We start from the raw sequence: 25,169 nt of genomic DNA, 5'->3' as shown, positions 1-25,169 counted from the left end.
GCCTCATTGCCCAGTTCTCCAGGAAGTATTTTCTCCCATGCCACCCCTTACAAGTGGGAAATGCTCCCAGTCAAAGTTTGCAAACCCACCACCTTATCCTTCAAGTCTCTCCTCAAAACTCACCTCTTTCATGATACAGACAGTGAGCTGCAGCAAGATCATGGCCAGGCAGATGGTGAGTGGTGTTCCCTGCTCCCGACTGGTTAAGAAATTATCTGTAAAACCCTGGTGGTAGAATCATAGCACTGGAAGGGACAGTGAGAGGTCATCTAGTCCAGTCCCCTGCACTCAAGGCAGGACTGAGTATTATCTAGACCAGGGGTCGACAACCTTTCAGAAGTGGTGTGCTGAGTCTTTATTTATTCACTCTAATTTAAGTGCCATTAACACATTTTAACGTTTTTAGAAGGTCTCTTTCTATAAGTCTATAATATATAACTAAACTATTGTTGTATGTAAAGTAAATAAGGTTTTCAAAATGTATAAGAAGCTTCATTTAAAATTAATTTAAAATGCAGATCTCCCCGGACCGGTGGCCAGGACCCGGGCAGTGTGAGTGCCACTGAAAATCAGCTCAAGTGCTGCCCTCGGCACGCATGCCATAGGTTGCCTACCCCTGATCTAGACTATCCCTGACAGGTGTTTGTCCAACCTGCTCTTAAAAATCCCCAATGATGGAGATTTCACAGTCTCCCTAGGCAATTTATTCCAGTGTTTATTCACTCTGACAGGAAGTTTTTCCTAATGTCCAACCTAAACCACCCTGGCTGCAATTTAAGCCCATTGCTTCTTGTCCTATCCTCAGAGGTTAAGGAGAATAATTTTTCTCCCTCCTCCTTATAACACCTTTTATGTTCTTGAAAACTGTTATCATGTCACCTCTCAGTCTTCTCTTTTCCAGACTACACAAATCCAATTTTTTCAGTCTTCCCTCAGAAATCGTGTTTTCTAGACCTTTAATCATTTTTGTTGCTCTTCTATGGACTTTCTCCAATTTGTCCATATCCTTCCTGAAATGTGGTGCCCAGAACTGGACACAATACTCAAGTTGAGGTCTAATCAGTGCAGAGTAGAGTGGAAGAATTACTTCTTGTGTCTTGCTTACAACACTCCTGCTAACACATCCCAGAATGATGTTCACTTTTTTTGCAATAGTGTTGCACTGTTGACTCATATTTAGCTTGTGGTCAACTATGATCCCCAGATCTGTTTCTGCAGTACTCCTTCCTAGGTAGTCATTTCCTATTTTGTATGTCTGCAACTGATTGTTCCTTCCTCGGTGGAGTACTTTGGATTTGTCCTTCTTGAATTTCATCCTATTTACTTCATACCATTTTCCCAGTTTGTCCAGATCATTTTGAATTTTAATCCTATCCTCCAAAGCACTTGCAACCCCTCCCAGCTTGGTATTGTCTGCAAACTTTATAAGTGTACTCTGCATGCTGATATCTAAATGATAATGGTCACTCTATGAACTCTTCACAAAACTTACACTCTCCCAAGGGTGGTGCTGTAGAAACTGGGAAGTCCCCTTTGCTATGTAGGTGAGGAGGCAAATAGCATGGAGTGAGATAGGGAGGAAGAATGATCTTATGGATAGGGCACTGGAATGGGGTTTGGGAGACCTGAATTCAAATCCAAATTTGGTGATGGACTTTCTGCGTGACCTTAGGTAAATCACTTGATCTTCCCCATGCCTCAGTTTCCCCTTCTGGGAGATGGGGATAATATGTCCCAAATTTTAGGATAAAGTCCATGAATGATTGCAATTGCTCAGATACTACAATGATGAGGGCCATACATACCTAGATAAAGCTTAGAAATACATTTCTGTACTGTGGTGGCGCGGGGGGATCCCTTCAATTGTAGGGGTGATGAAGGAAGCATGAGCAATCTCTTGAATCATTAAGGGAATGGTAGAAAATGTATGGGCTTCTCTTCTGCTCTGCAGGTGATGGAAACTGGAGTGATCCTTTCTGAAATGGCTTATTGGACATAGAGGAATCCAGATTGTGGACAGAGTAGAAATTCTGCTGTTTTCTAGTGCTCCCATCTAAGGCTCTCTAAACGTTTTCCATGCAACACCTCCAATTAAGTATTATCCCTATATCTCAGGTGGGGAAATTGATGAAGTAGAATGAGTTTAGGTGACTTGCGCCAAAGTCACATAACAAAACTGCAGCAGAGCCAGGAAGAGTACCTGGATCTCCCAACTCCTGTTCAAATACTTTAATCCCCAAGCCATCAAAAAATGTGCCTGTCCATGCCAAGATCCTCTTCTCCACCAGGCAATGTAGGTGATCCAAGAGGTCCTTTCACTTTTGGGATCCAGAGAGGGAGGGCAAGAATTCAACTTTCCTTCTATAGGTCCCTGATCCTGTGAACACTTATGCACATGTTTAACTCTCTGCTCAAAAGTAGCCCTATTAATGTAAGTGCAATCACGTGTGTCTGTAAAGTTAAGCACTTGTCTAAGTGTTTGCAGGATCAGTGCACAGACTAATCTTCTAGGAAAGCAGCTCCACTAACTTCTCTGCTGCTCAGATAGGGAAGACCTTACCAGGAACGTAACTGGTTGTGATTTATTATTGGTGAAGGATGAAGACTGTGACAGTTAGGGGAAATGATCTTCGTACAGCTTATGAGTTCTGAATGACATTATGAAGGCTGTGTACAATGCTAATCTTCACTGTGAATAGGCATAGTCCCTGTCAGAAAATGGCTGATTCCTGTATTACACTCCCTGTCAAGACAATCACAAGAATGGTTCACATGGATTGACCCTGAGCTGATAGAACAATGCATATGCTAGAGGAAACTGGTTTTCCCCCCAAAGTTGACTGCAGGGAGATGAGTTGGAGCAATGGAAATTCCTCATCAAAGGAGAACAGTTTGAATTTTAATCCTGTCCTCCAAAGCACTTGCAACCCCTCCCAGCTTGGTCTTGTCTGCAAACTTTATAAGTGTACTCTGTATGCCATTATCTAAATGATAATAGAAACTGTCTGAACTCTTCACAAAACTTACACTCTCCCAAGAGTGGTGCTGTGGAAACTGGAAAGTCCCCTTTGCTCTGTAGGCAAATAGACATTAGAAACTGCTGTCCAAAAGGTTCATGCTCTCTGCGCGAGGGGAACCTGTTGATGTCAGACCTGAGCAAAAGGAGAGCATGTTGCAGGGGGAAGGAGCAGGGCTGGCTCCAGGCACCAGTGAAGGAAGCAGGTGCCTTGGGCAGCCAATAGAAAGGGGTGGCAGTCAGTCCGTTCTTGGGGCGGCACGTCTGGGACTGCGGCGGCAATTCGGTGGTGGGCCCTTCAGTCCTTCGCTTCCTCTTCGGCGGCCACTCAATCAGTGGCAATCTGGGAAAGGTGTGGTTGAGCTACTGGGGATATTTGAGGGGGTCAGCACTGGCCTTGGGACTTTGGGCTGCTGGACTGCAGGCTCCCATTTCTGAAAAGAGGTACCAGACATGGAGTCTACAACCCTGAGCGTGAGCTTGAGTGGCCAGAAACAATGCCGGGATGCTGCTCAGACTCAGTGGGCAGAGATGCATCAGCCATAACACAGCAGGCTGGTGAGTGTGCAGCAGGGGAACATCAACCACAGCTGTGACAAAGAGAAAGGACAGTCCGACATTACTCATTTGACTGGATGATGGATGCAGTGTAGATTGGTTCATTTCTAGGATTCCACCTCCAGCTCTAGTGACCTCTAAACATAGTAACACAACTGTTCTGCTTTTACAGATCCAGACTAACACGGCTACCCCTCTGATACTTGACAACTGTCTAAAATTACTTTATTTTCTAGACTGCAGCATCTTGCATGATGACACCTTATGTTTTTATTTTGTTATGAAAACTGATTTTGGAGCACAATTTGTAGCAAATAAAAAGATCTGTGTCCATATATACGGTTGAATAATGACATGATATGTAGGCCTTGTGTACACCATATAGCAGAGCAGGGGTGGAATGGTATGGGTAAGAGCTAAAAGCCAGATTTCTTGATGAGATCAGAGAGTAGATAGGAAGTCACTGAGCAGGAGAGATGGCTGGAAGGCTCTTCCATACAGCAGGAGCTGCAGAGCAGGGCTCAGCTTTCAACACAAGCAGAGCAAGATGCTTCTTGGGGGTGGGTGGAGACCTGTATTCTCTACCCTGTCATGAAAACTGAATGGGGAACACAGCTTATGGCTTGAACTCTTTGCTCTCCCCACAGATTGGGGCTTCAGCACCATTTAATCTCCATGGCTGTAAGGCTGGGACCTTTCACCAGCACTAAATTCACTACCAAAAGTAAAATTACATCACTCCGCTCTACTCTACTGCATGAGAAATTAAAGCCGGCAATTGTAGCCATCCACTCTGGACTGTTGAGGCTACACCAAAGCCAGAAGCTGCCAGGAACCCTAGTACGCAGAACAAAAGATCAATACCGAGAGGGAAAAGAGCTGCCTCCTTTCCCCAAACCACGAGCAGCATGTTGTGGATGTAAGCTACGAGCTCTCCATAAGCACATACTGCCATTATAAGGGGCCATTACTCACGCAGGCCCAATTACACCACTCTGGCACGGTAAGAGAGGCTGCAGTGTAAGAGGCCGCAGTGTAAATACAAAGCTGACCCCATGTGCTTACCTTCAGTTCCTTTGAGTGTGGCACATCATGTGACAAGAGGTGGCAGGCACAGCCTGAGGACAAGCTTTTGACAAGACTCTGCTTGGAAAATCTTAGGAATTCCTGGATTCTCCTTTATTTCCAGGCATCTCCATGATCTCGGTAGCTGAGCCACTGGTTCAGATCCTAGTGCCTTCTACACTAAGGAATCACCAGGTTGCTGCTTAGCTGGCTCTGTGTACCCAATCCGAGCACTGGGGAGCCTTCCTTTCCACCCCTGCACACTACCCAAGGAAATATCTAGGCCTGCAGAAAGTTGTGGTAGTGGGAATAGAAGCTGAAGCAGGCTGAGACACAAACTAAGGAGCAGGGTGAGTCTGGGGGGCAGAAAGGCAGGTTAAGGTTACAAATGTTGGTGGAAACAATTAATTGCATTAATGTTGTTTGAGAAATGAGGGGCCATTTTACTTGAACTGGAAGATGCACTGCCAGTCTGAGCATTTTCCTCACATTGTCCACCCCTGGCTGGCTGGGACATCCAAAGATCTGGTCCTTGAATACCAGGAAGAGATTGTTTTAAAGTGCGGGGAGAGAGTCCTCTTGTGACCCATGAGTCCAGTCCTGGACTGCATCAATACTTCCTTAGTTTCTGTTCCCCCTAGATCAGAGTATAAGCAGAGATCAGGGCAGGTCAGTACTCAGATAAGAGAGGCCTTCTTTGCAAGTGTTGGGGCACTGGGCCAATACCTCAGCATAGTAGAGCTGGCCAATACCAGTTGATCCAAGGGGCCAGTATGGCAGAATGGAATCACTGAGGCAAAAATCATCTCTTGTGCTGGCAGCAGGGAGGGAAGGTGGCACAGGAGCCACTATCCTGGCTCCACACTGCCCAAGGAGCCCTCTACATTGGGGAAATACACAGCTGCTGACACCAGCTTCCGTGCACTGGCAGCACAGCCCAAGCAGCTGGCCCACAATGCAGAATCTGGGCTGGGGAATTTCCACTGGGCTCTAGTCTCCCTGAAATGAGTTAGCTGTAGCCAGCCCGTTCCCACAACTGAGACAGAATCCATAGTTACTACTACAGCCTATGATTTAAGGACACGGCAAGCTCTTACTCTCTCTTCTCTAAGAAACATGTCACCCATCTGCTTTATGGAGACATCTTGTCCACCTACACTCAGTTCATTGTACAAGCAGTAGGCTAGTGGGAGAGCAGGAGAATCACATTGCCCTTCTCAAACTGAGTTGTCCAGCCTCCAGGAGAGCATTCAGCTTTCCCAGCCCCAGAACCTGCTACTCTCACCTCCTCTTCTCTCCGCACCAGGTGCATCTGGGCAGATCTGGACCAAGTTCACAAGCTTAATTCCCTCACTTTGGGCCAAATCCAGAAGACAAGAGGAGCCCTTGAAACTCTTACGAACTTCAGTAGCAGAGGAAGGAGCTCAACACCACTCTGGATTCAAAGCTACATACAGATGCTGTCCTTTGAGAAAACCTAGATTTAATATAGAGAGGAAGCTTATATGGAAGGCATGGATGGCTATAGGCATTTACTCTGGTTTGAAGATACGCTCAGGTCTTTAGCATACTGTTTGGCCCATAACCATTGCAGTTTGGATAATCCTTGCAACTGAACCATATGCTCTTTGATGCCTTTGCAGCAGACACTATTGGCTTCTGGAGGTTATGCCTGTTAGTCCTTCACAAACGACTGGGCTCCTCAAAGATACCTGCCTCTATGCAGTAGCTTCCAACAAAATTAAGGAAGACATTGAGAAGGATAAGACAGGGGACTGGGACTCAGGAGATCAGGTTCTGCCATAGGCTTCCAAGGTGACCTTGGGCAAATCAATTGATCTCTGTGTCTCAGTTCCCCACCTGTGAGATGGGGATAATACTTCCTTCCTTCTCTTCCCTTTGTCTAATCTGATGCCCCAATCCCACAAGTTATTTTGAAGTCATGCCTCTTTGCACACATGTAGCTCCCCTACAGGTGCACAGGTCCTCCCAGATGGATTAATTTGTAGGACTGTGGCCTTAGACTGTAAACTCTTTCAGACGGAGACTGTCTCTCACTCTGGACTATCCACTGTGCAAACACCCTGGGGCTCTGATCTCAGTCCAGGACTCCAGGGGTAATAAGAATTAGTAGTAAACTCAAATCTGTCTGATTGTTGAACCAGCCTCCACAAAGTGGTTGGTGAGTCACCAAACCCTTGAGTTTCACGGAGTTCAGCAAACCTGGATTAAGATGCCGTGCTACTTGTTTTACATGGGGGATCCCTTTCTTCTGTGCTAAAGCAAAGCTCATGTCATTGACGTTCCCCCTCCCTTCCTCTGGGCCTGGCCACTGCAGCGAAATATTTTCTGCCCATTTTTTTCAATGCATCCTTCACCTCTTTATTCCTTAGACTATAGATAACCGGGTTTAACATGGGGGTCACAATGCAATATAACGACGAAACCAAGGTGTCTATGTCCAGAGAGTAGCCTGAGCTGGGCCGATTATAATTGAAGTTGGAGGTGCTGTAGAAGATGATGACCACAATCAGATGGGAGGTGCAGGTGGAGAAAGTTTTGAATCGGCCCTTGATCGACTGGATCTTCAGGATGGCGCGGATGATATGGCCATAGGAGACCATGGTGAACAGACAAGGGCTCAGTCCAATCAAGGCACTAGCCAAATGAAGCGCAGCTTCATTGACAGAGGTGTCTGAGCAAGAGAGCTTCAGCAGCAACGGGACATCACAAAAGAAGTGGCTGAGTTCATTGGACTTGCATATGACTATGGCTGATGTAAGGAGAGTGTGCATCAGGGAATTCACCAAGCCACACAGCCATGAAAACCCCGCCAACTGCACACAAAGCCTGTTGCTCATAATGCTTGGGTAGCTCAAGGGCTTGCAGACAGCCACATATCGGTCATAAGCCATGACGGCCAACAAGACACACTCTGTGCCAGCGCAGGTAATGAGGAAAAATAGTTGGGCCATGCACCCGGCATACGAGATGGTTTTCCTGCGCCTGAAGAAGTTGACCAGCATGACTGGCACTGTGGCGGACGTGTAGCAGATATCTAAGAAGGACAGATTACTAAGAAAAAAATACATGGGTGTGTGAAGGGTTGGATCAGCCCTGGTCAGGGTTAAGATCAGCGTGTTCCCCAGGAGGGTTACTGTGTAGATGACCAAGAACACCAGGAAGAATAAAATCTGAAGGTTGGGATGGTTTGAAAAGCCCAGGAAAATGAATTCCATTATGTGTGTTTGATTTCCCATTTACACAGTGGATTTTTTAAAAATCTGTCAAGGAAAAGGATGTGGGAAAATAGTCAGTGTGCAGACAATGAGAATAGTCAATAAACACCACTTTTTCTTTCTAAAGAGCCTTCCAGGTAGGGGGCCAGAGCATCTGCTGGTGCAAATTGGCATTTGCTCCATTGAACTCAATGAAGCTACATAAATTTACATCAACTGGGGATCTGGCCCCAGTGAGCTATTGTTATTTTATTAATACATTAAGTAGAGTGTATAGAATGTATAAGAGACATGGTCCCAGTACTCTAGAGCTTACAGTCTAAGCATGGGCAAAATATAACAAATTAAGACAGACAATAGGAGAGCGAGGGGAAGGGAAGTGTGGTTGCCATGGTTAGTAATGGCATGCTTCTTATTTCCCAGACAAAAGAGAAAACTACAAGAAGAAGGAGTTATAGTTGACAGCACATATCAGTACATTTAGGGTAAGGTACATTAGAGAGATGTGTATTTATCCCCAAAGCAGCCATTATAAACCCACAACATTCAGAATTAAGGTTAAACTTAAATCCAGACATGCAAAGGTCTAAAGATGCAGTTAGGGCACCCAAACAACTTTAATTCTGCCCTGTAGTGATGTCATGCAATAACCATGTGATTAATGTCTTTTAGTGTTTGAAGTCCAATGATAAATGAACAGTTTTTAAAAAATACATGTAGGTTTTATCCTCCCCTGCCAGGGTGACCCTAAAGGGCAGAGTTAAGGGTATTAAGGTGCCCTAACTGTGTATTTCCAGACTTGTACATGGTTGGGTTTCTTTAAGTTAAACCTTAACTCAATTTTTTTTAAATGTCCTTTTTTACTCTATAAATAGATTACTTCCATCCACCACAATATGTTCCCAATGTTTGTTACTGTTTCAGTCTTCACTTATATAGTTAAGAAATTGTTCCTTTATTTCAGTTTTGTGTGTATGTTCTTTAAGGAGTATTTTTCATATAATGTGACTTCTACTAAGTCAGATCTACATTTTATTGGTTCCAGCATGTCCTAATAAGATCCATTTGGACATTTCCATGAGAGAGAATTTCAGTTAAAGTTAAACCATGCAAACTAGCTCAACTCTGTAGGATATCCCTACCTTCATTCTTTCTTTCTTTTCTGAGAGTTTGTATACACATAAGCAACATTCAGGAGCTGACATTTCAGTTTGATTGCAAAGTTACTGTAAATAAGAACTGAAGCCTTATGAGTTTTAATCAGCAGTAAGTGTTACATTATCCAGTTCACAACAAAAGCAATCAAGTGGGTAAGATATTTTTAGAGGAATTACTGTGGAAATATTACATTAGGTAGCAGTTAGTGTACTATTTTCACCCTCCAATGCTTTCACGTATGAGCCTGACTATAGAAAAAAAGTGGTTCTCAAGTACAGTGAGAAGGGCGATTAAAATAGCTGGAAGAGATTTACACTTCCATAAAGGGAGAATCAGCTAATCCAAGGCAGAGTTGGGGATACTTTAGCATTATGGGGCTAATTCTACTTCCGTTGAAGTCAATGGCAAAAAAACCCCTGCACTGACTTGAACAGGTGCAGGATGAATGAGGGAAGGATAGTGAGGAAGAGAATGAGAGAGGTGGAGGATAGGGGGAAGCAGGCAATAGAAATACAAGAAATCTGAATCTTGCACGAGCCTACTGCTTCAACATTGCAATTCTGCCGCCCTTTACAGTTTTAAAGTGTGAGAGCAGAGAATAAATGAGAAATACCTGGCCCTTTGGCTTATAAAAGGAGATTGGGCATGTTTTGTTCTGTGTTATATTACAATCCCTGGAAGCAAAAATAGACCAGGTCTACACGATAAACGTATATGAAAAATCCCCACGCCTGAGTGACGCAGTTATACCGACCTAACCTGGGTGTAGACAGCGCTACGTTAACGGCAGGGCTTCTTCCATTGACATAGCTACTGCTTTTCAGGGAGATGGATTAACGCCGCTGTTCTGTCGGTGCAGTAGTGTTTTCAGTGAAGCACCACAGCTGCAGTGTTTTAAGTGTCAACCTGCCCTCAGTTAACCTGTAGCTATAGATGTCTCTTCTGTCAGTGCATGAGGGCCTAACATACATAACTGCCACTGAAAGAAGGATACATTCCAAGGTACTCTTGTTAGGTTAAAGAAACTTGAGAAAAATTTGCTTGCAATTAGGGCTATTGCAAAGAGCCAGACTGACATCCTTGGAAACAGAACTCCTCAATTCAGTCTCTGATCTGGTATAGTAGGAGTCACATTAGCATCCCATTAGTAGTGTGCCTGACCGCAGAGCTGAGAATACTTTTTTTGTTTTAACTGTTTCTTGTGGGTTTTGCCAGCTCTAGGGTTGAGAGATCAGGAAGCATTGTAAGCCTGGACTATTTGTCAAGTGCATAACTCATGCTGGGTGCCACCAGGAGCCAGCTACCACACTATCTTGGTGCTTGAACTGCCCAGGGAATGGCCAGTTAATACCAAGTGTGATGGTGTTTGTGCTGTGGACACTTCTCCACACAGAACTGGACTGAAACTAGGGACTCGTTTTACACAGGAATGAGATGGGAGCAGCCGATAGTCAGGATTAGTATTCACTTATTATCCAGGTCAGTATTTGACATCAATTCAGTTTAAAAGTTTAAACTAGCTTCACATTTACTGACAGAATGCTAGATTCTGCTCCCCTTATTCACATGGAGTGACAATTTGCTCCTTGAATGGTCACATTGATTTCCAATCAGGCTAGTCAAGGATTACATTACTAGATGTGAGTAAGGGTGGCAGAACCCAGCCCGTACATTGTTTTGTATAGACAGACAGGAGAAAGAAAAGTAGCATGGAAATACTTACCAGGCTTCACTTACAGATCAAACCACCATTTCTGAGGTTTGCCTTGCATTGCCATTTTCCTGTCCCCCAAATAAGGTTTATTCTATGGTAATATAAGCAGCGCTGGCAAAGAACAAGTCCAGGACCAAACAAGAGCCCAACCCAAAATACTATCACTTGCATATGATACAGTAAATAGGAGAAATTCTAGCTTTTACAAATGTCTAACACTGCATGACTTACCAGTGAACAAAGGAATCCTTTCATCCTGGACTCCTATGGTTTCCCTCCGAAAGCTGTATTTAACCATGTGTCCGGGACCTCTGGGACATATTCTGTTCACAGAAATATCTCAGGGATGTATGCAGCGACTAGACAATTATTAATATTAGTTTTCTTGTTGTGATAAACAGTGAGGAACGTATACAATGAAAAGTTCTGTTCATTTAGAGAAAAAGCACCTCCCAGGAAACTTTTAGCAGATCTGTGCATGCCATAAGAGAAGCAAAGTATATGATGGCTTATGTCCCTGGATCTATGTCTGAAGATTTGTCTTTGGGTGAAGGTCCATAACTATTCTTCCAGCACACATGGGGCAGACCTGTGCCCATATACAGGTCTCTTCTTAAAGCATTTGTGGCCAGCTTCACAACTCGTGCTTTTTTGTAGTCATCTACGCAAAGGGTGAAGTGGGTGTCAAATACTATTATCCTGGGTTGGCACCATTTTACTCAGGTGTAACTGACTCTACAAGGTGCAAGGAAGCTGCAAAGTAAGTCCCCAGCTTTCCGTTTCTCAAGTCATGACAGAAATGTCCCTTTTGGACTTCCATTGGAATTGTCACTCTGGATCAGGCTAGTGATCCTTCTGGTCCAGTATCCTGGCTCTGACACTGGTCAGCACCAGATGCTTCAGAGGAAGGTGCAAGAAGAAACCCCACAGTGGGAAGAGTTGGGATAAGCTGCTGACCCCGAGATGAAGGTATTATTCTAATCCCTACTAACTGGAGATTGGTTTGAGACCTGAAGCATGAGACTTTGTACAGATTCCAAAACTTTTATCAATGCCTATAGCTCTAGATATTCGTGTTATCCATATATAAATCCAATCCCCCTTGAACCTGTGGCCATGAGTTCTGCAATCTAATGACACAGTGAGTCAGGGAAGAAAGATCCTTTTGTCAGTTTTGAATGTGCCACCTTTTGGCATCACTGAATTTCCGGTTGTTCCTGGGTTACAGGAGAAAGAGAACAGACCTTCCTGATCTACATTCTCTAGACCATTCATTTTTAATATACTTTTATCAGCATGTCCCCTATATGGGTCTCCCTTTCAAGGTAAACAATCCCAGTCATTTCAGTATCGCCATATGAATTTTTCAGTGCCCCTAATCATTCTCAACTTCTCTGACCCCTCCCGCCTTGAATTCTGCGCACTGGTGAAAAATTGAACAAGATCCCATTACTAATATTTAAGCTACAGTGAGGGTGAAGAAAAGACATACTGAATTAAAAAAAAAAGTTAAAATGCTTTGTTATTCAAAGCTCAAAAAGCTGAAATTTCAGGTTGGACATATTCAGCGTGTTCATCACTAAGGATTAAAGCCCTTTACCCATAAGAGTTATCCACAAATATTCATTTTCAAATTAGTTTTATCCACAGCTTAAATCCAGCTTGTCGTATGGTCACTGGTATCTGGTAGTGAATTCCAGCTGATCTGACCAGTTCAGTGAACCCCAATTCATTAATGTCATATCTGATGTGTCATGTAAGGTATCACTGGAAAACTAATAACACACTGATCATTAATATTCCTGTGTGGGATGGGTATAGTAAACATTCAAGGGACCATACAAATGTGAAGAAAAGAACTAAAATGTGTATATCAGACAAGTCTGGAGAGGGAGTAAGCAGGTTTCTCCCAGACAAAGGACAAGCCAATTCCTCCAGCCAGGTATCATCAGAGTCCATTGGCAATCATATGCCAAGTGGCCATTCATTTGCATTGGAGTGGACAGGAACAGGCCAATTTGCATTACAACAACAGCAGGGAAAGAAACCAGCATGGAACTTCCTTCACCACCAGATTCAATGTCTCCTTCCTCACAGCTTGAATGAACTTTATTTTGGAGGGGGAGCCTTCAGAAGAATCCATTTCAATAGTTCACTGAAATATAAGAAAGAGGAGCAAAGAATACCAAGTTATCTTTCGCCCAGGAAAACAAGGGGAACCAGCACCCTGTACTTATGTGGGAGGTCCTGAGTCAGACAGTCAGCCATGCTGGACAAAGAGTGATTGGTGAGAGAAACCATCTTACACAAAGACTGTCTCTTGCTAGATTAAGTGTTAGATTTTACATGCATGCTTTTCACTTCTGTTTGTTTATAACCATCTCTACCTTTCTTTCTTTTACTTGGCATCACTTAACCTATGCCCTTTTGTTGTTAATCTTGTTTGATTTTAATCTAAACCAGTCCAGTGCTGTATTTGAATGGAAGTGATTGTTAACTCCAGTTAAAGTGGCAAGCTGCTGGGTATTGTCTCTTTAGAGGAGCAGAAGAACTTCATTTTTACTCTGAGTGATCCATGAGAGGGCTGGACATTTCAGGGCTGATGGTTTTGGGGAAATTCAGGAGTAGGCATGCATTGGGGTCGTTTGGCTAGTAGTAATCAAGGGTGGCGGAGACCAGAGTGTGGGTGTAGTGTAACAAGTAAGCTGCTAGAGTCAGAGTTGCTGATCCAGGCTGTTTATCACACAGATACTCAGTGCATGCTTGTCTGCTGGCTGGGAGCATCCAGGCCAGAGAGCTACAGTAGCAGTGCATTTTAAGGCACAAAGGGTTACAAGGCAGTCAGTGACACAACTTCTCACTGGTCTGGATTGCACTCCAAAACCTGACGGTGGAACAATATGAGCAATCACATTTATCATGAACCTCATCTGCATTCTGCCACCTGAGCTATCTCCATCCTCTCAAGGAGCTTCAAACTTTCTGGAACCCAGAGCAGTTTCCAACTTGACAAAGTCAAACCAACAGTGTGCCAGAGGAATGTTTTCCATATTCTCCTTAGGGGTAAATTTCCCCTCAAAATTACCCTGGCCTGAGGCCCAGGACAGATACTATTTAGTATTGAACCCGTGATAAATTGAAGGTCAGATATCTGTGACCCATCATATCTAAAACTGGGAGATTTCTCATTGGGGAAATCCCACTATCACCGGGGTCCAAGACTTGCTTCCAGCCCTGGAAGGTCCCAATATCACAGCTTGAGGCTGCAAATGTTTTTATGTCTGAAAGAAAGCCTTTCAATCATTTGAGTTTTTTCTAGATTTTCCTCTCTGTTCTCTGTACAGCTGGACTCCTTGGAAATAAGGCACCTGGTTTCACAGATGGAGGATAATAGTCCCAGTGAAGTAGTAAAATCTTGTGCATTTGAGAGTTTTTGATCACACTGTATATTAAGGATATATTTCTGAAGCATTAATAAGTGATTAATAGGTGTTATGATCATGTTACATGGATCAGGGTGATGGTCATAAATGGTTATAAGCAGCCAGGTGGACTCTAGAAGGTTATCAAACACTTTTTATGGATGTGTTTATAATAATCTCTAACACCTATTCCTCAGATCATTTATTAACATCTCTGTCATGTATATACCCTTTATAAACTATAGGAGTACCTGTGTCATGTTTGTATAGCTTGCAGTGGTGCAATAGAAGTTTTATCAGCATCAGAGCTCCATGCTGCCAGCTAAGGGCCCAATACAAGGTTCATTAAAGTCAGTGGAAACACCCCCATTTGCTTTAAAGAGCTTTGGATTAGGCCCCAAAGGAGCAATAGGCTGCCTCCAAAATTCTAGCTCTACTCCCCATCCTGACATTTATGAGTTAGGAGGAAGGCTCTGGATATGTGGCTTTCGATATCCACAGGGAATGCACACCTATCTGTGGTAAACTATTGTGCAAAACTTTACCGATAAAAAACAATAAGGGTATGTTGTCTTCAATACAAATAAGTGATGCTGAGTTTCATGTCTTAGGTTTGAACAAACACCAACTTTTTTGTGTCTTCACACAACACACAGTCCACGTGTGGAACTATTTGTCAGAGGATGTTGTGAAGGACAAAACTACAACAGGATTAAAAAAAGAACTAGTTAAATTTATAGAGGCTAGGTCCATCAATGGCTATTAGCCAGGATGCGCAGGGATGGTGTCCCTAGTCTCTGTTTGCCAGAAGCTGGGAATGGGTGACAGGGGATGGATCATTTGATGTTTACCTGTTCTGTTAATTCCCTCTGGGGCACTTGGCATTGGCCACTGTCGGAAGACAGGATACTGGGCTGGAGGGACCTTTGGTCTGACCCAGTATGGCCCTTCTTATGCTCTCCCTTCTTCACTTCACATTGTTCACCTTGCCCTTCTCTTTCCCAATCCTTCTCTTTCCTGATTACCTCACAGCTTACTCTTCTGAATATCAAAACACTTCCATGACCCTTCCCACCACTCACCCCCGCATACTTTCTCCCTTCAGTATTTCATTGAGGACCATCACCCTTTCCCACATGTTCTGCTTTCTGCTGTGATCTGATCAGGTCCTTGGTATATGAGAGTCAGGGGCGGCTCTAGACATTTCGCTGCCCCAAGCAGGGCAGCATGCTGCGGGGGGCGCTCTGCCGATCGCCGGTCCCGCGGCTCTGGTGGACCTCCCGCAGGCGTGCCTGCGGAGGGTCCGCTGGTCCCGCGGCTCCACCGAGCTGCGGGACCAGTGGACCCTCCACAGGCACGCCTGCGGGAGGTCCACTGGAGCCGCTTGCCGCCCTCCCGGCGACCGGCAGAGCACCCCCCACGGCATGCCGCCCCAAGCACGCGCTTGACGTGCTGGGGTCTGGAGCCGCCCCGATGAGAGTCCATGTAGTAGTGTGACTGGGGTCCCAGGGAGCCATGCTGTATTTACTCAATTAGGGTGAGCTGCAAAGAATGGGGCAGACAATCCTCAAAGCTGGTGGATATTCCAATAATTAGATTTACCAAACTAGCACAAAACAGCTTCTACAATACCTAACTGATTACCCAGAAGCCAACAACACAGTTCCCGTAAAGCAATCCAGCCTTAGGCCTCCACCCAGACACCCAAGTCAAATATGATAAGGATTACTGAAAATCTTATTCATCATATAAGAAAGTTCTACCAATCCCAAAGGATCAGACACATTACCTCCCAGGCTAATGACTATTTCAGATCTTACTCAAATACACGCTTACAGCCAATTCTTATTAACTAAACTAAAATGTATTAAAAGGAAAAGAAAGTATTGGTTAAAAAATCAATATACATACAGACATGAGTACAGTTCTGAGACGAGATTCATAGTAGAGATGGTGAGCTTTGTAGTTGCAAAGAGTTCTTTCAGAATTAGTCCATAGGTTATAGTCCAATGTCGATATTCAGGGTGATCCAGATAGGACTGGAGATCCTAGTCTTATGACTTAAGCTTCCCCAGCATGAAGCATCAAGCAGATCTGAGATTAAAAGGATCAGGACCCAAGGGTTTTTATAAAGTTCTAGGCTTTCTTTTGACAGCTTGGAGTCCTTATGCAAACAATAGGCAATCATGGAGACATTGAAGTAGACCTATTTCCTAATCATCACCGGTAATTAGCTACAGGAATTAACATAAGGCAATTGCCTGTCTTCTACCATTCGCAAGTGATTGGCTATACATTTCAAAGAGGGATGAATACAGTGATATCATTATTTTACAGTTCATTTAAATGTTAAGATTTCCTTTTGATCTCTGAATTAACAGAATACAGCATAGACAGAGACTGCTCCATTACATTGTTACCCTCTAACAATATATATGTAAATACACAAAAACACAAACATTATCTACCAATATATCCCTAAAGGTTGAATCTGGGTCAATTAGCCTGCAAGCTGCTTAACCCTTTCTGATCACGTGTCACAAGTAGTCATTTACATCTGTGCAAACTGGGTGTAAACATTTAGAGGAGAATCTAGCTCTACCAAATTCATCCTTGGTGTGACCCTGTTGAAGTCAATGGAGTTATGATAGGGATTAATCTAGCTCAAGTACTTTCACTTGGGCCAAGGTAAAGTAGTCTCAGAATCCAGGTTGCATTATCCTCAAATCTCATGGAGACCTTGGGACTCAAGAACCTGAGGACACCAGTTAGCTCAGAGATCAGTAGACTTGCTAAGCCACCAGATGGATTTCAGTGAAAGCAAGTGACCCACAGGAGAGAAGGAGTGGGGGAACTTTTTCAAACTTTGAAGAAGTTCTGATCCATTTTAGGGTTTCTGAGCTGGTTCCGTTTCTAAGGTAAAATTGAAGTTTAAGTTTGAACTGAACAAGAGAGAACATTCTAGCAGACATTTAAATAAGAGACATTTTAATGGAAAGGAAATCATGCCTGAGGAAAGGAGGGATGAGCTACATGACCCATGGGAGTCCTTTTCATTCTACTTTGAAAAAAGAAATTGTCCATCTTGTTGCCACCAGAGACCTTGCTCTTGCAAAGTTTAATTTCCTCAGACTAATCACCTTTAGAAAACAAGTGCCAATAATGGATAATTAAGTTGCATAGGGCTCTATTAAAAAACTTTAGAAGTCAATGTTTACACTCTGTAGTTGCAAATTAGCTGCGATGGGCATTGTTAAGGAACCAGCGTGTTCATAAGACAAACAGTAGGTGTGAGTACACATTAGAAGAGTTCTCCAATGACTGAAAGTCACAGCATAACTCATTTTATTCCATCCTAAATTAGAAACTAGGAGTCCTGAGACTTCATTAAGAAAGGAAATTGTACCACATACAAGCTAGTTAAAAACAGAAAAGCTGACCTGCTTCTCAACTCTGACATGCAAGAAAAAGTTGGAACATAATACCGTTGGAATTATGTTGTAACTCCTGATTGGATAAATGTAATGGGAAGTGCCATGAAGTCACAATCATCTTGTTTGTCATCTCTGTAATAAGAACCTTTTGGTGAGATACACTATCTCTTGCAGTTTTAAATAATGAATATTTTTATTTTTTGCACTTTCAATATAACAATCATGTGACACTCTCCATATTCAGTAGTTTTCCCAGATAGCCATTGGTTAGGTGGTACTTGCTATTATTAAAATGGTAAAACAGCTTCTATTTTATCCCCCTGTTTTTATAACTTTCTGTAACATTCATCCTTGTGGCTGAAATTTTCCCTGGTTGAAGGTGCAACTTGTTTTTAAGTTTGATTTGAGCAGAATCTTTTTCAGGCACTTCAGAGCTATGCGAGAATAAAAGACAGACACTTTCTATGGTAAAAAGTTTAACCCCCATTTTTTGAACAGGGCTTCAGTGAAGGTGACTGATGTTTGAAACTTGTAATACAGTATGGACAGTCTTTGGGGTGTAATTAACCATTAGTTTGAGGGAAAGGAGAAATCAAAAGTACAGCAACTGAAAAGTCCATCAAGCATGCTCAGAAACTAAGATTTTTTTTAGCAGAGCTAAATGTAGCCCCAAACCTTTTGTGTCATTTCAGCCTAACAATCAGAGTTGTGACAAGTTGTTCAATTAGGATGCGTCCTGAAAAGTAGTTTATTTGGTAGGATTTAGGGAAAGTAAGAGCTGCTTTGAAGTTTTTGAAAAATAAAAAGCATGACATTTTAATGTTGGAAAACCTGCTTAGTTACTTGAAGATGGTCAGGAGAAAAGCTGGGACAATGAGATCTACATAAAACAGGATGGCTTCCCCACCCACAGCTCTAACACAAGGCTATCTGTCCATAGTACTCACAAGTTTCCATTGCCATAGTATCTGAGCATCTCACAATTTTTACAACACCCCTAAGAGGTACGGCAGTGCTATTCTCCTCATTTCTCAGATGGGGAAACGATACACAAAGGCTAAGGGACTTGCCCAAGGTCATACATGGAGTCTATGGCAGAGAAGAGAATTAAACCCAGCTCCTTGTTAGCCCAGGCTGGTGCCCTGGAGCGCTGAACCATTCTTCCTCTTTAGGTGAGCACTGGTTGAGTGGAGTTGTGCTCTGCCCCAAACCTAGTGCTGAGATGGCTGTGGTAGGAGCAGACTCCAGAAGAGAATTCCTCATTCCAACAGAGGGGAATTGTGCTGGAGCATCTGCCCCACACTGCCCAGACCCTTTGCATCATATCAAAGTAGCTGGAGCTGGCACCACATTGGCACCAGTGCTGTGAAAGTGGGAAACAAAGCCACAGGTTAAGCAAAGCCATATGTTGAGGAGTATTTCCTGTTGATGAGGCAACCATCTATTCTTCATCCTCAACACACTAAGGGCAGGTCTACACTAAGGGCGGGGGTCGAATTAGGGTACGCAAATTCATCTACGTGAATAGCGTAGCTGAATTCGAAGTACCCTAATTCGAACTACTCACCCATCCAGACGCGGCGGGGTCGAACTCCGCGGCTCCCCCGTCGACTCCGCCAACTCCTTTTGCCGAGGTGGAGTACCGGAGTCGACCGCGGAGTCTAGATCAGACGCGATAGTTCGAACTCCGAAAAGTCGAACTCTCCGCGTCGAACCGGCAGGTAAGTGTAGACGTACCCTAAGAGTCCTTTTGGGGACTAAAGTGTTTTATTAAATGAGGCAGATGAAAGACAGTCCCAGGAGTCTGTGGGCAAAATACAAATGGTGGACTAAATAGTTTCCCTGTCATTTTTCCTTTGACAGGAAGTCTGTTAGATCACCGAGAGTTTAAAATCTCTAAACTGGAGTAAGGAAGCTCGAGAATTCAGAGGAGAGCAGCTTTCAGAAACACTTCTTAGTCTATGGGACAGTGAACTAAGGAGCTGAGGTAATTATTTACATACAGGATCCGGCAGCAGACGCTTTTGGCAAAATTGTTGCTGGAGGTGATAGCTTAGAAGTCAACCTGCTAGTATCAATGAAGTTCTGAAAAGTCACTTGTATTACGGTACTACAGAGAGGGCCCAACTGAGATTGGGCCCCATTATGCACACAGTGACAGGCCTTGCCCTGAAGAGTTTCATTCTGAATAGATAAGACTAACTAAGCCCTGGTCTACTGTGACGGTGCGGTTCTGGCGAGACCCAACTGAGAGTGCCAAATCAGGACCAATTGCTTAAACTGGGCAGTCACAGCCCTAGGCTGGGGTTTTTCCACCTCTAAGACAAACCAAACCAGCCAGACAAAAAGGACTTTGGTCTCACCCCACTGGCTAACCACAAGTCACACAAGCAATTTCCTTAGACACTCCAGTCTCCCAGCATCACCACCAGTGCACTCGTCCTGGGGATGAATGGTTATGAAAACCAACACCCCAATAAAAGAAAAAGGTTCCCTCGATCCCAAAGGACCAAGCCTCAGACCCAGGTCAATATACACATCAGATCTTACCCACAAATCACGCTGTTGCCAATCCTTTAGAATCTAAAATCTAAAGGTTTATTTACAAAGGGAAAAAGGTAGAGATGAGAGGTAGAATTGGTTACATGGAATCAATTACATACAGTAATGGCAAAGTTCTTAGTTCAGGCTTGCAGCAGTGATGGAGTAAACTGCAGGTTCAAATCAAGTCTCTGGAATACATCCCCGCTGGGATGGGTCATTCAGTCCCTTGTGTAGAGCTTCAGTTTGTAGCAAAGTCCCTCCAGAGGTCAGAAGCAGGATTGAAGACAAGATGGAGATGATGCATCAGCCTTATATAGACTTTTCCAGGTGTAAGAATCTCTTTGTCCTTACTGTGGAAAATTACAGCAAAATGGAGTCTGGAGTCACATGGGCAAGTCCCTGCATACTTTGCTGAGTCACAAGGCGTGTCTGCCTTCTCTCCATGGGTCAATTGTGTAGCTGATGGTCCTTAATGGGCCATCAAGCCAGCTAGGCAGGGCTAACACCAGCTTGTCTGGGATATTTCCCAGAAGCAGAGCACAATACAAAATACAGACAGTACAGAGCCAATACTTATAACTTCAACTACAAAATGATACAGACATACAGACAGCATAATCCTAACCAGCAACCCAGAACCTGGTCTTAGACACCTTAGATGACCCCCTTTACCTAAGATTTGGTGCCACTACAGGGCCTTGGTTGCAACCCATGTTCTATATGGTCCCAATTTATATCAATAACGTCACATCTACATTATGGGGTTAGGTCAAATTTAGCCGCGTTAGGCCGATTTTAAAATGAATGCGTCCACACAACCAACCCTGTTCTGTCGACTTAAAGGGCTCTTAAAATGGACTTCTGTATGCCTTCCTAGTGAGGAGAGTTGCACTAAAATCGACCTTGCCGGGTCAAATTTGGGGTAGTGCGGATGCAAATCAACGGTATTGGCCTCTGGGAGCTATCCCAGAGTGCTCCATTGTGACCGCTCTGGACAGCACTTTGAACTCCGATGCACTAGCCAGGTACACAGGAAAAGCCCCGGGAACTTTTGAATTTCATTTCCTGTTTGGTTAGCGTGGCGAACTCAGCAGCATAGATGATCATGCAGAATCATAGAGCGTAGAATGTTTCTACATTCCCCCTATCATCTCTGTCCCTTAGGTTCTCGCAGATTAGAAGGCGAAAAAAACGCACTCACGATGACAAGTTTTCCGAGCTCATTCAGTCCTCCCGCACTGATAGGGCACAGCTTAATGCATGGAGGCATTCAGTGGCAGAGACCAGGAAAGAACTAAGTGAGCGCAAAGAGCGGAGGCAGGACGCGATGCTGAGGCTAATGGGGGAGCAAACAGACATGATGAAGCATCTGTTGGTGCTGCAGGAAAGCCAACAAGAGCACAGACTCCCGCTGCATCCACTGTATAACCGCCTCCCCTCCTCCCCATGTTCCATAGCCTCCTCACCCAGAGGCCCAAGAATGCGGGGTGGAGGAGGCTCCAGGCACCCAGCCACTCCACTCCAGAGGATGTCCTAAGCAACAGAAGGCTGTCATTCAAACAGTTTGATTTTTAGTGTGGTTACAATAAGCAATGGGGCCTTGTCCTTCCCTCCTCCCCCACCCCACCCGGGCTACCTTGTCCGTTATCCCTCTCTTTTTTTTTTAATTAATAAAGAAACAATGCATGGTTTTAAAACAATAGTTACTTTATTTCGAAGGGGGGAGGGTGGTTGGCTTACAGGGAATTAAAATCAACAAAGGGGGTGGGTTTGCATCCAGGAGAAACACACACAACTATCACACCAAAGCCTGGCCAGTCATGAAACTGGTTTTCAAAGCCTCTCTGATGCGCAGCGCGCCTTGCTGTGCTCTTCTAATCGCCCTGGTGTCTGGCTGCTCAAAATTGGATGCCAAGCGATTTTTATCAACCTCCCAACCTGCCATAAACATCTCCCTCTTATTCTCACAGATATTATGGCGCACAGAGCAAGCAGCAATAACAATGGGAATGTTGGTTGTGCTGAGGTCTGACCTAGTCAGCAAACAGCGCCAGCGAGCTTTTAAACATCCAAGGGCACATTCTACCACCATTCTGCACTTGCTCAGCCTATAGTTGAACTGCTCCTAACTACTGACCAGGCTTCATGAGCCATGGAAGCAAGGGATAGGCTGGGGTAGGTGCGACCACGCGGTGCTGTCAGCTAGGAGAGCAGCGTGAGGCAGAAGCCTCCAGCTGGCATGATATTCCAGCCAGGACTGAATCTCCATGAGATGAAACTTAAAGAAGAGAATGACCTGGAGTCTCTGGTTCCCATTCGGTGCTCTAAGAGGGGGATAGCCATGTCTTTCCAGACACCCCTGATCAACCTCACCGAGGTCTGCCAGGAGCACCCAGGAGACGTACAACGGCTATCAGTCCTACTGCACCATCTGCCGCGAAGGCAAGGAGCTGCTGCTGTGTAGTAATGCTGTACCGCATCTGCCAGCAGTACCCAGGAGACGTACGGTGATGGTGAGCTGAGCGGGCTCCATGCTTGCCGTGGTACGGCGTCTACATGGGTAACCCAGGAAAAAAGGCGCAAAACGATTGTCTGCCATTGCTTTCACGGAGGGAGGGAGGGATGGAGGGAGGAAGGGGGGCCTGACGACATGTACCCAAAACCACCCGCGACAATGTTTTTGCCCCATCAGGCATTGGGAGCTTAACCCGGAATTCCAATGGGCAGCGGAGACTGCAGGAACTGTGGGATAGCTACCCACTGTGCAACGCTCTGTAAGTTGATGCTAGCCACAGTAGTGAGGTTGCACTCCACCGACTTAATGTGCTTAGTATGGACATACACAATCGACTGTATAAAATCAGTTTCTAAAAATCGACTTCTATAAAATCAACCTAATTTTGTGGTGTAGACATACCCTAAGGGAGGAAGTTGACAGAGGTGAAGCAACTCTCCCAAGATCACACAACAGGCTAGTGAGAGGGCTGGAAATAGAACACGTCTCCAGGAGCGCAGTCCAGTGTACTATTCCGCTTCCATGTCATGCATCTGTAGACTCTATAGTGCTCCCACCTGGGTTGGGAGTGTATGGTAAGTAAAATAGCTACGTCTTGAGATTTACTCAAGTGAGATAACAAATACGTCTCAGAAATCAATACAATGACTCCTGGAGCACTGTGTTCTCTAGATTCTGTTTCCATGTCTTGACACTTTCACCGTGGATTCCACACAATATTAGAATGCCTTATTTGTGACTAAAATTCAGCACTTAGCCAGGTGAAGCTTTAAATTTGGACTATTGATGTCCAGGCTTTCCCCACATTTTAGCTGTTTCTCTTGGCTTAAAGGGTTCCATGACTTGAGAAAGCAAGGAGAGTTCTAGTTTAGTTTAGAACAACTAAATGATAATGGTTTCAGCCTGAAAAATTGGAAAATGCAACATTCCGTGAACTGGCATGTTTATTTCAGAGACTGATACTGTAAGCTGGCTGGAAAATTGTACTATGTGTCTGTGTCTGTTGTCAGCTTGGTCTTAAGGAAAGTGAGTGCTTCAAGTAAAGTAAATGATGTGTTTCTGTAACTTGACATCTCAGATCAGTCTCTGAATGAAGTCAGTGCTCAGCCACATAAAGAATGATACATATTAAGGATTACAGTGCTTCCATTTTCCTGGCAGAGTTGGCTAATAGAGATGTTTAGGTTATAACAGACAACCTATTTAGTTGTGTTACTTCCTACTTCCATAAGCATACTAAGTGTGCTATAAAAGATGACATTTCTTCAGACTGAAGCCTAGCATTGGAGCATTGCAACTGATGTGCAATGGGAGAGTGGTGTCTGAGAAGGTGCCAGACAGATTTCAGGAACAAGTCTGAAACTTTTATTTGTACAGTAAAAGCTTTGGTATCCGGCCTGTTGGGGGAATGGGAGGTGCTTATAAGTAAAAAATTCCAGTTAACTAAGAGGGAGGGAGTTTGGGTGTGGGAGGGGGCTCACGGCTGTGACGCAGAAGGGGGTGCGGAGCGCAGGCTCTGGGAGGGAGTTTGGGTGCAGGAGGGAGCTCAGGGTATGGGGTTGGGGTGTGGGAGGAGGTGCGGGGTGCCAGATCTGGCCGGCACTCACCTCAGGCAGCTCCCTGCGAGGGGCGACATGTCCCTGCTACTCCTAGGTGGAGGCATGGCTAGGTGGCTCTGCATGCTGCCCCTGCACTGCCCCAAATGCTGGCTCTGCAGCTGGTTCCTGGCCAATGGAAGCTGCAGGGGCAGTGCCTGCAGGCGGAGGCAGTGCGCAGAGATGCCTGCCATGCCTCCGCCTAGGAACAGGTCATACTCCAAACCCCTCATGGCTGTTCCTCTGCCAAGGAGCAGCAGGGACATGTTGCCACTTCCGGAGAGCCACGTGGAGCCAGGTAGTGAGCCTGGCAGCCCTGCGCCAACTGGACAATAAACCAGACTTTCAATGAAGATCAGAAATGCCAGTTTATAGAACTTTCCGGGTGGTAAAGTGCCGGATAACACAGCTTTTTCTGTGTCTCAAACTTCAGAACAGATCTCTGCTAATGAGAAAGTATGTACAGTTATGAAGAAACTGATAATTTTATTAGCACACATGCTACACAGCAAAAGCAGCACTTCCTATAGTAGAAGTCTGACTAACGGTTGGAGTTGCCCCTTGTTCTGAATAGAGGCCATATACACACAGGGCACGGCCCAAACGTAACAACTTAAAAAATCCCTTAAACGTTTTGCTAAGCTTTTCCCCACATTCAGATGTTCCCATAGTTTCCCGGAGGGACCTCTGCTTCAGAGTGAAATTTCACCCCCCTTACATGTATAGGATGGAGCTAGATGGATATACCTGCTTGTAACTCCAGACTGACTCAACAAAAATATACCTCTGCATCTCTATGCAGAGTTTAATCCCTGGGTATCAAGAAGTCTCAACAGAAGAGTCCTGCATGCCTGAGCAGAGGCCAAGAGTCTGCCATCCTATCAGAGATATTAGTGCACCTTCCTTGAA

At 44.5% G+C, this 25,169-nt stretch overlaps 1 protein-coding gene across 1 annotated transcript; it reads right to left on the bottom strand.

Moving 5' to 3' along the window:
* Nucleotides 1–6,933: 6,933 nt before the first annotated feature.
* LOC123353325 (olfactory receptor 2G3-like) lies at nt 6,934–7,899 on the bottom strand (the record flags this gene model as incomplete). The annotated part of the gene is made up of 1 exon (XM_044994372.1): nt 6,934–7,899. A coding segment is annotated over one exon (966 nt), but the record flags the coding sequence as incomplete, so codon positions are not given.
* Nucleotides 7,900–25,169: the final 17,270 nt, after the last annotated feature.

This window comes from Mauremys mutica, chromosome 1 (assembly GCF_020497125.1).
Source record: "Mauremys mutica isolate MM-2020 ecotype Southern chromosome 1, ASM2049712v1, whole genome shotgun sequence".
NCBI lineage: Eukaryota > Metazoa > Chordata > Testudines > Geoemydidae > Mauremys > Mauremys mutica.
Note: the sequence above shows the minus strand (reverse complement) of the source record. Positions and strands in the feature narration are given on the sequence as shown.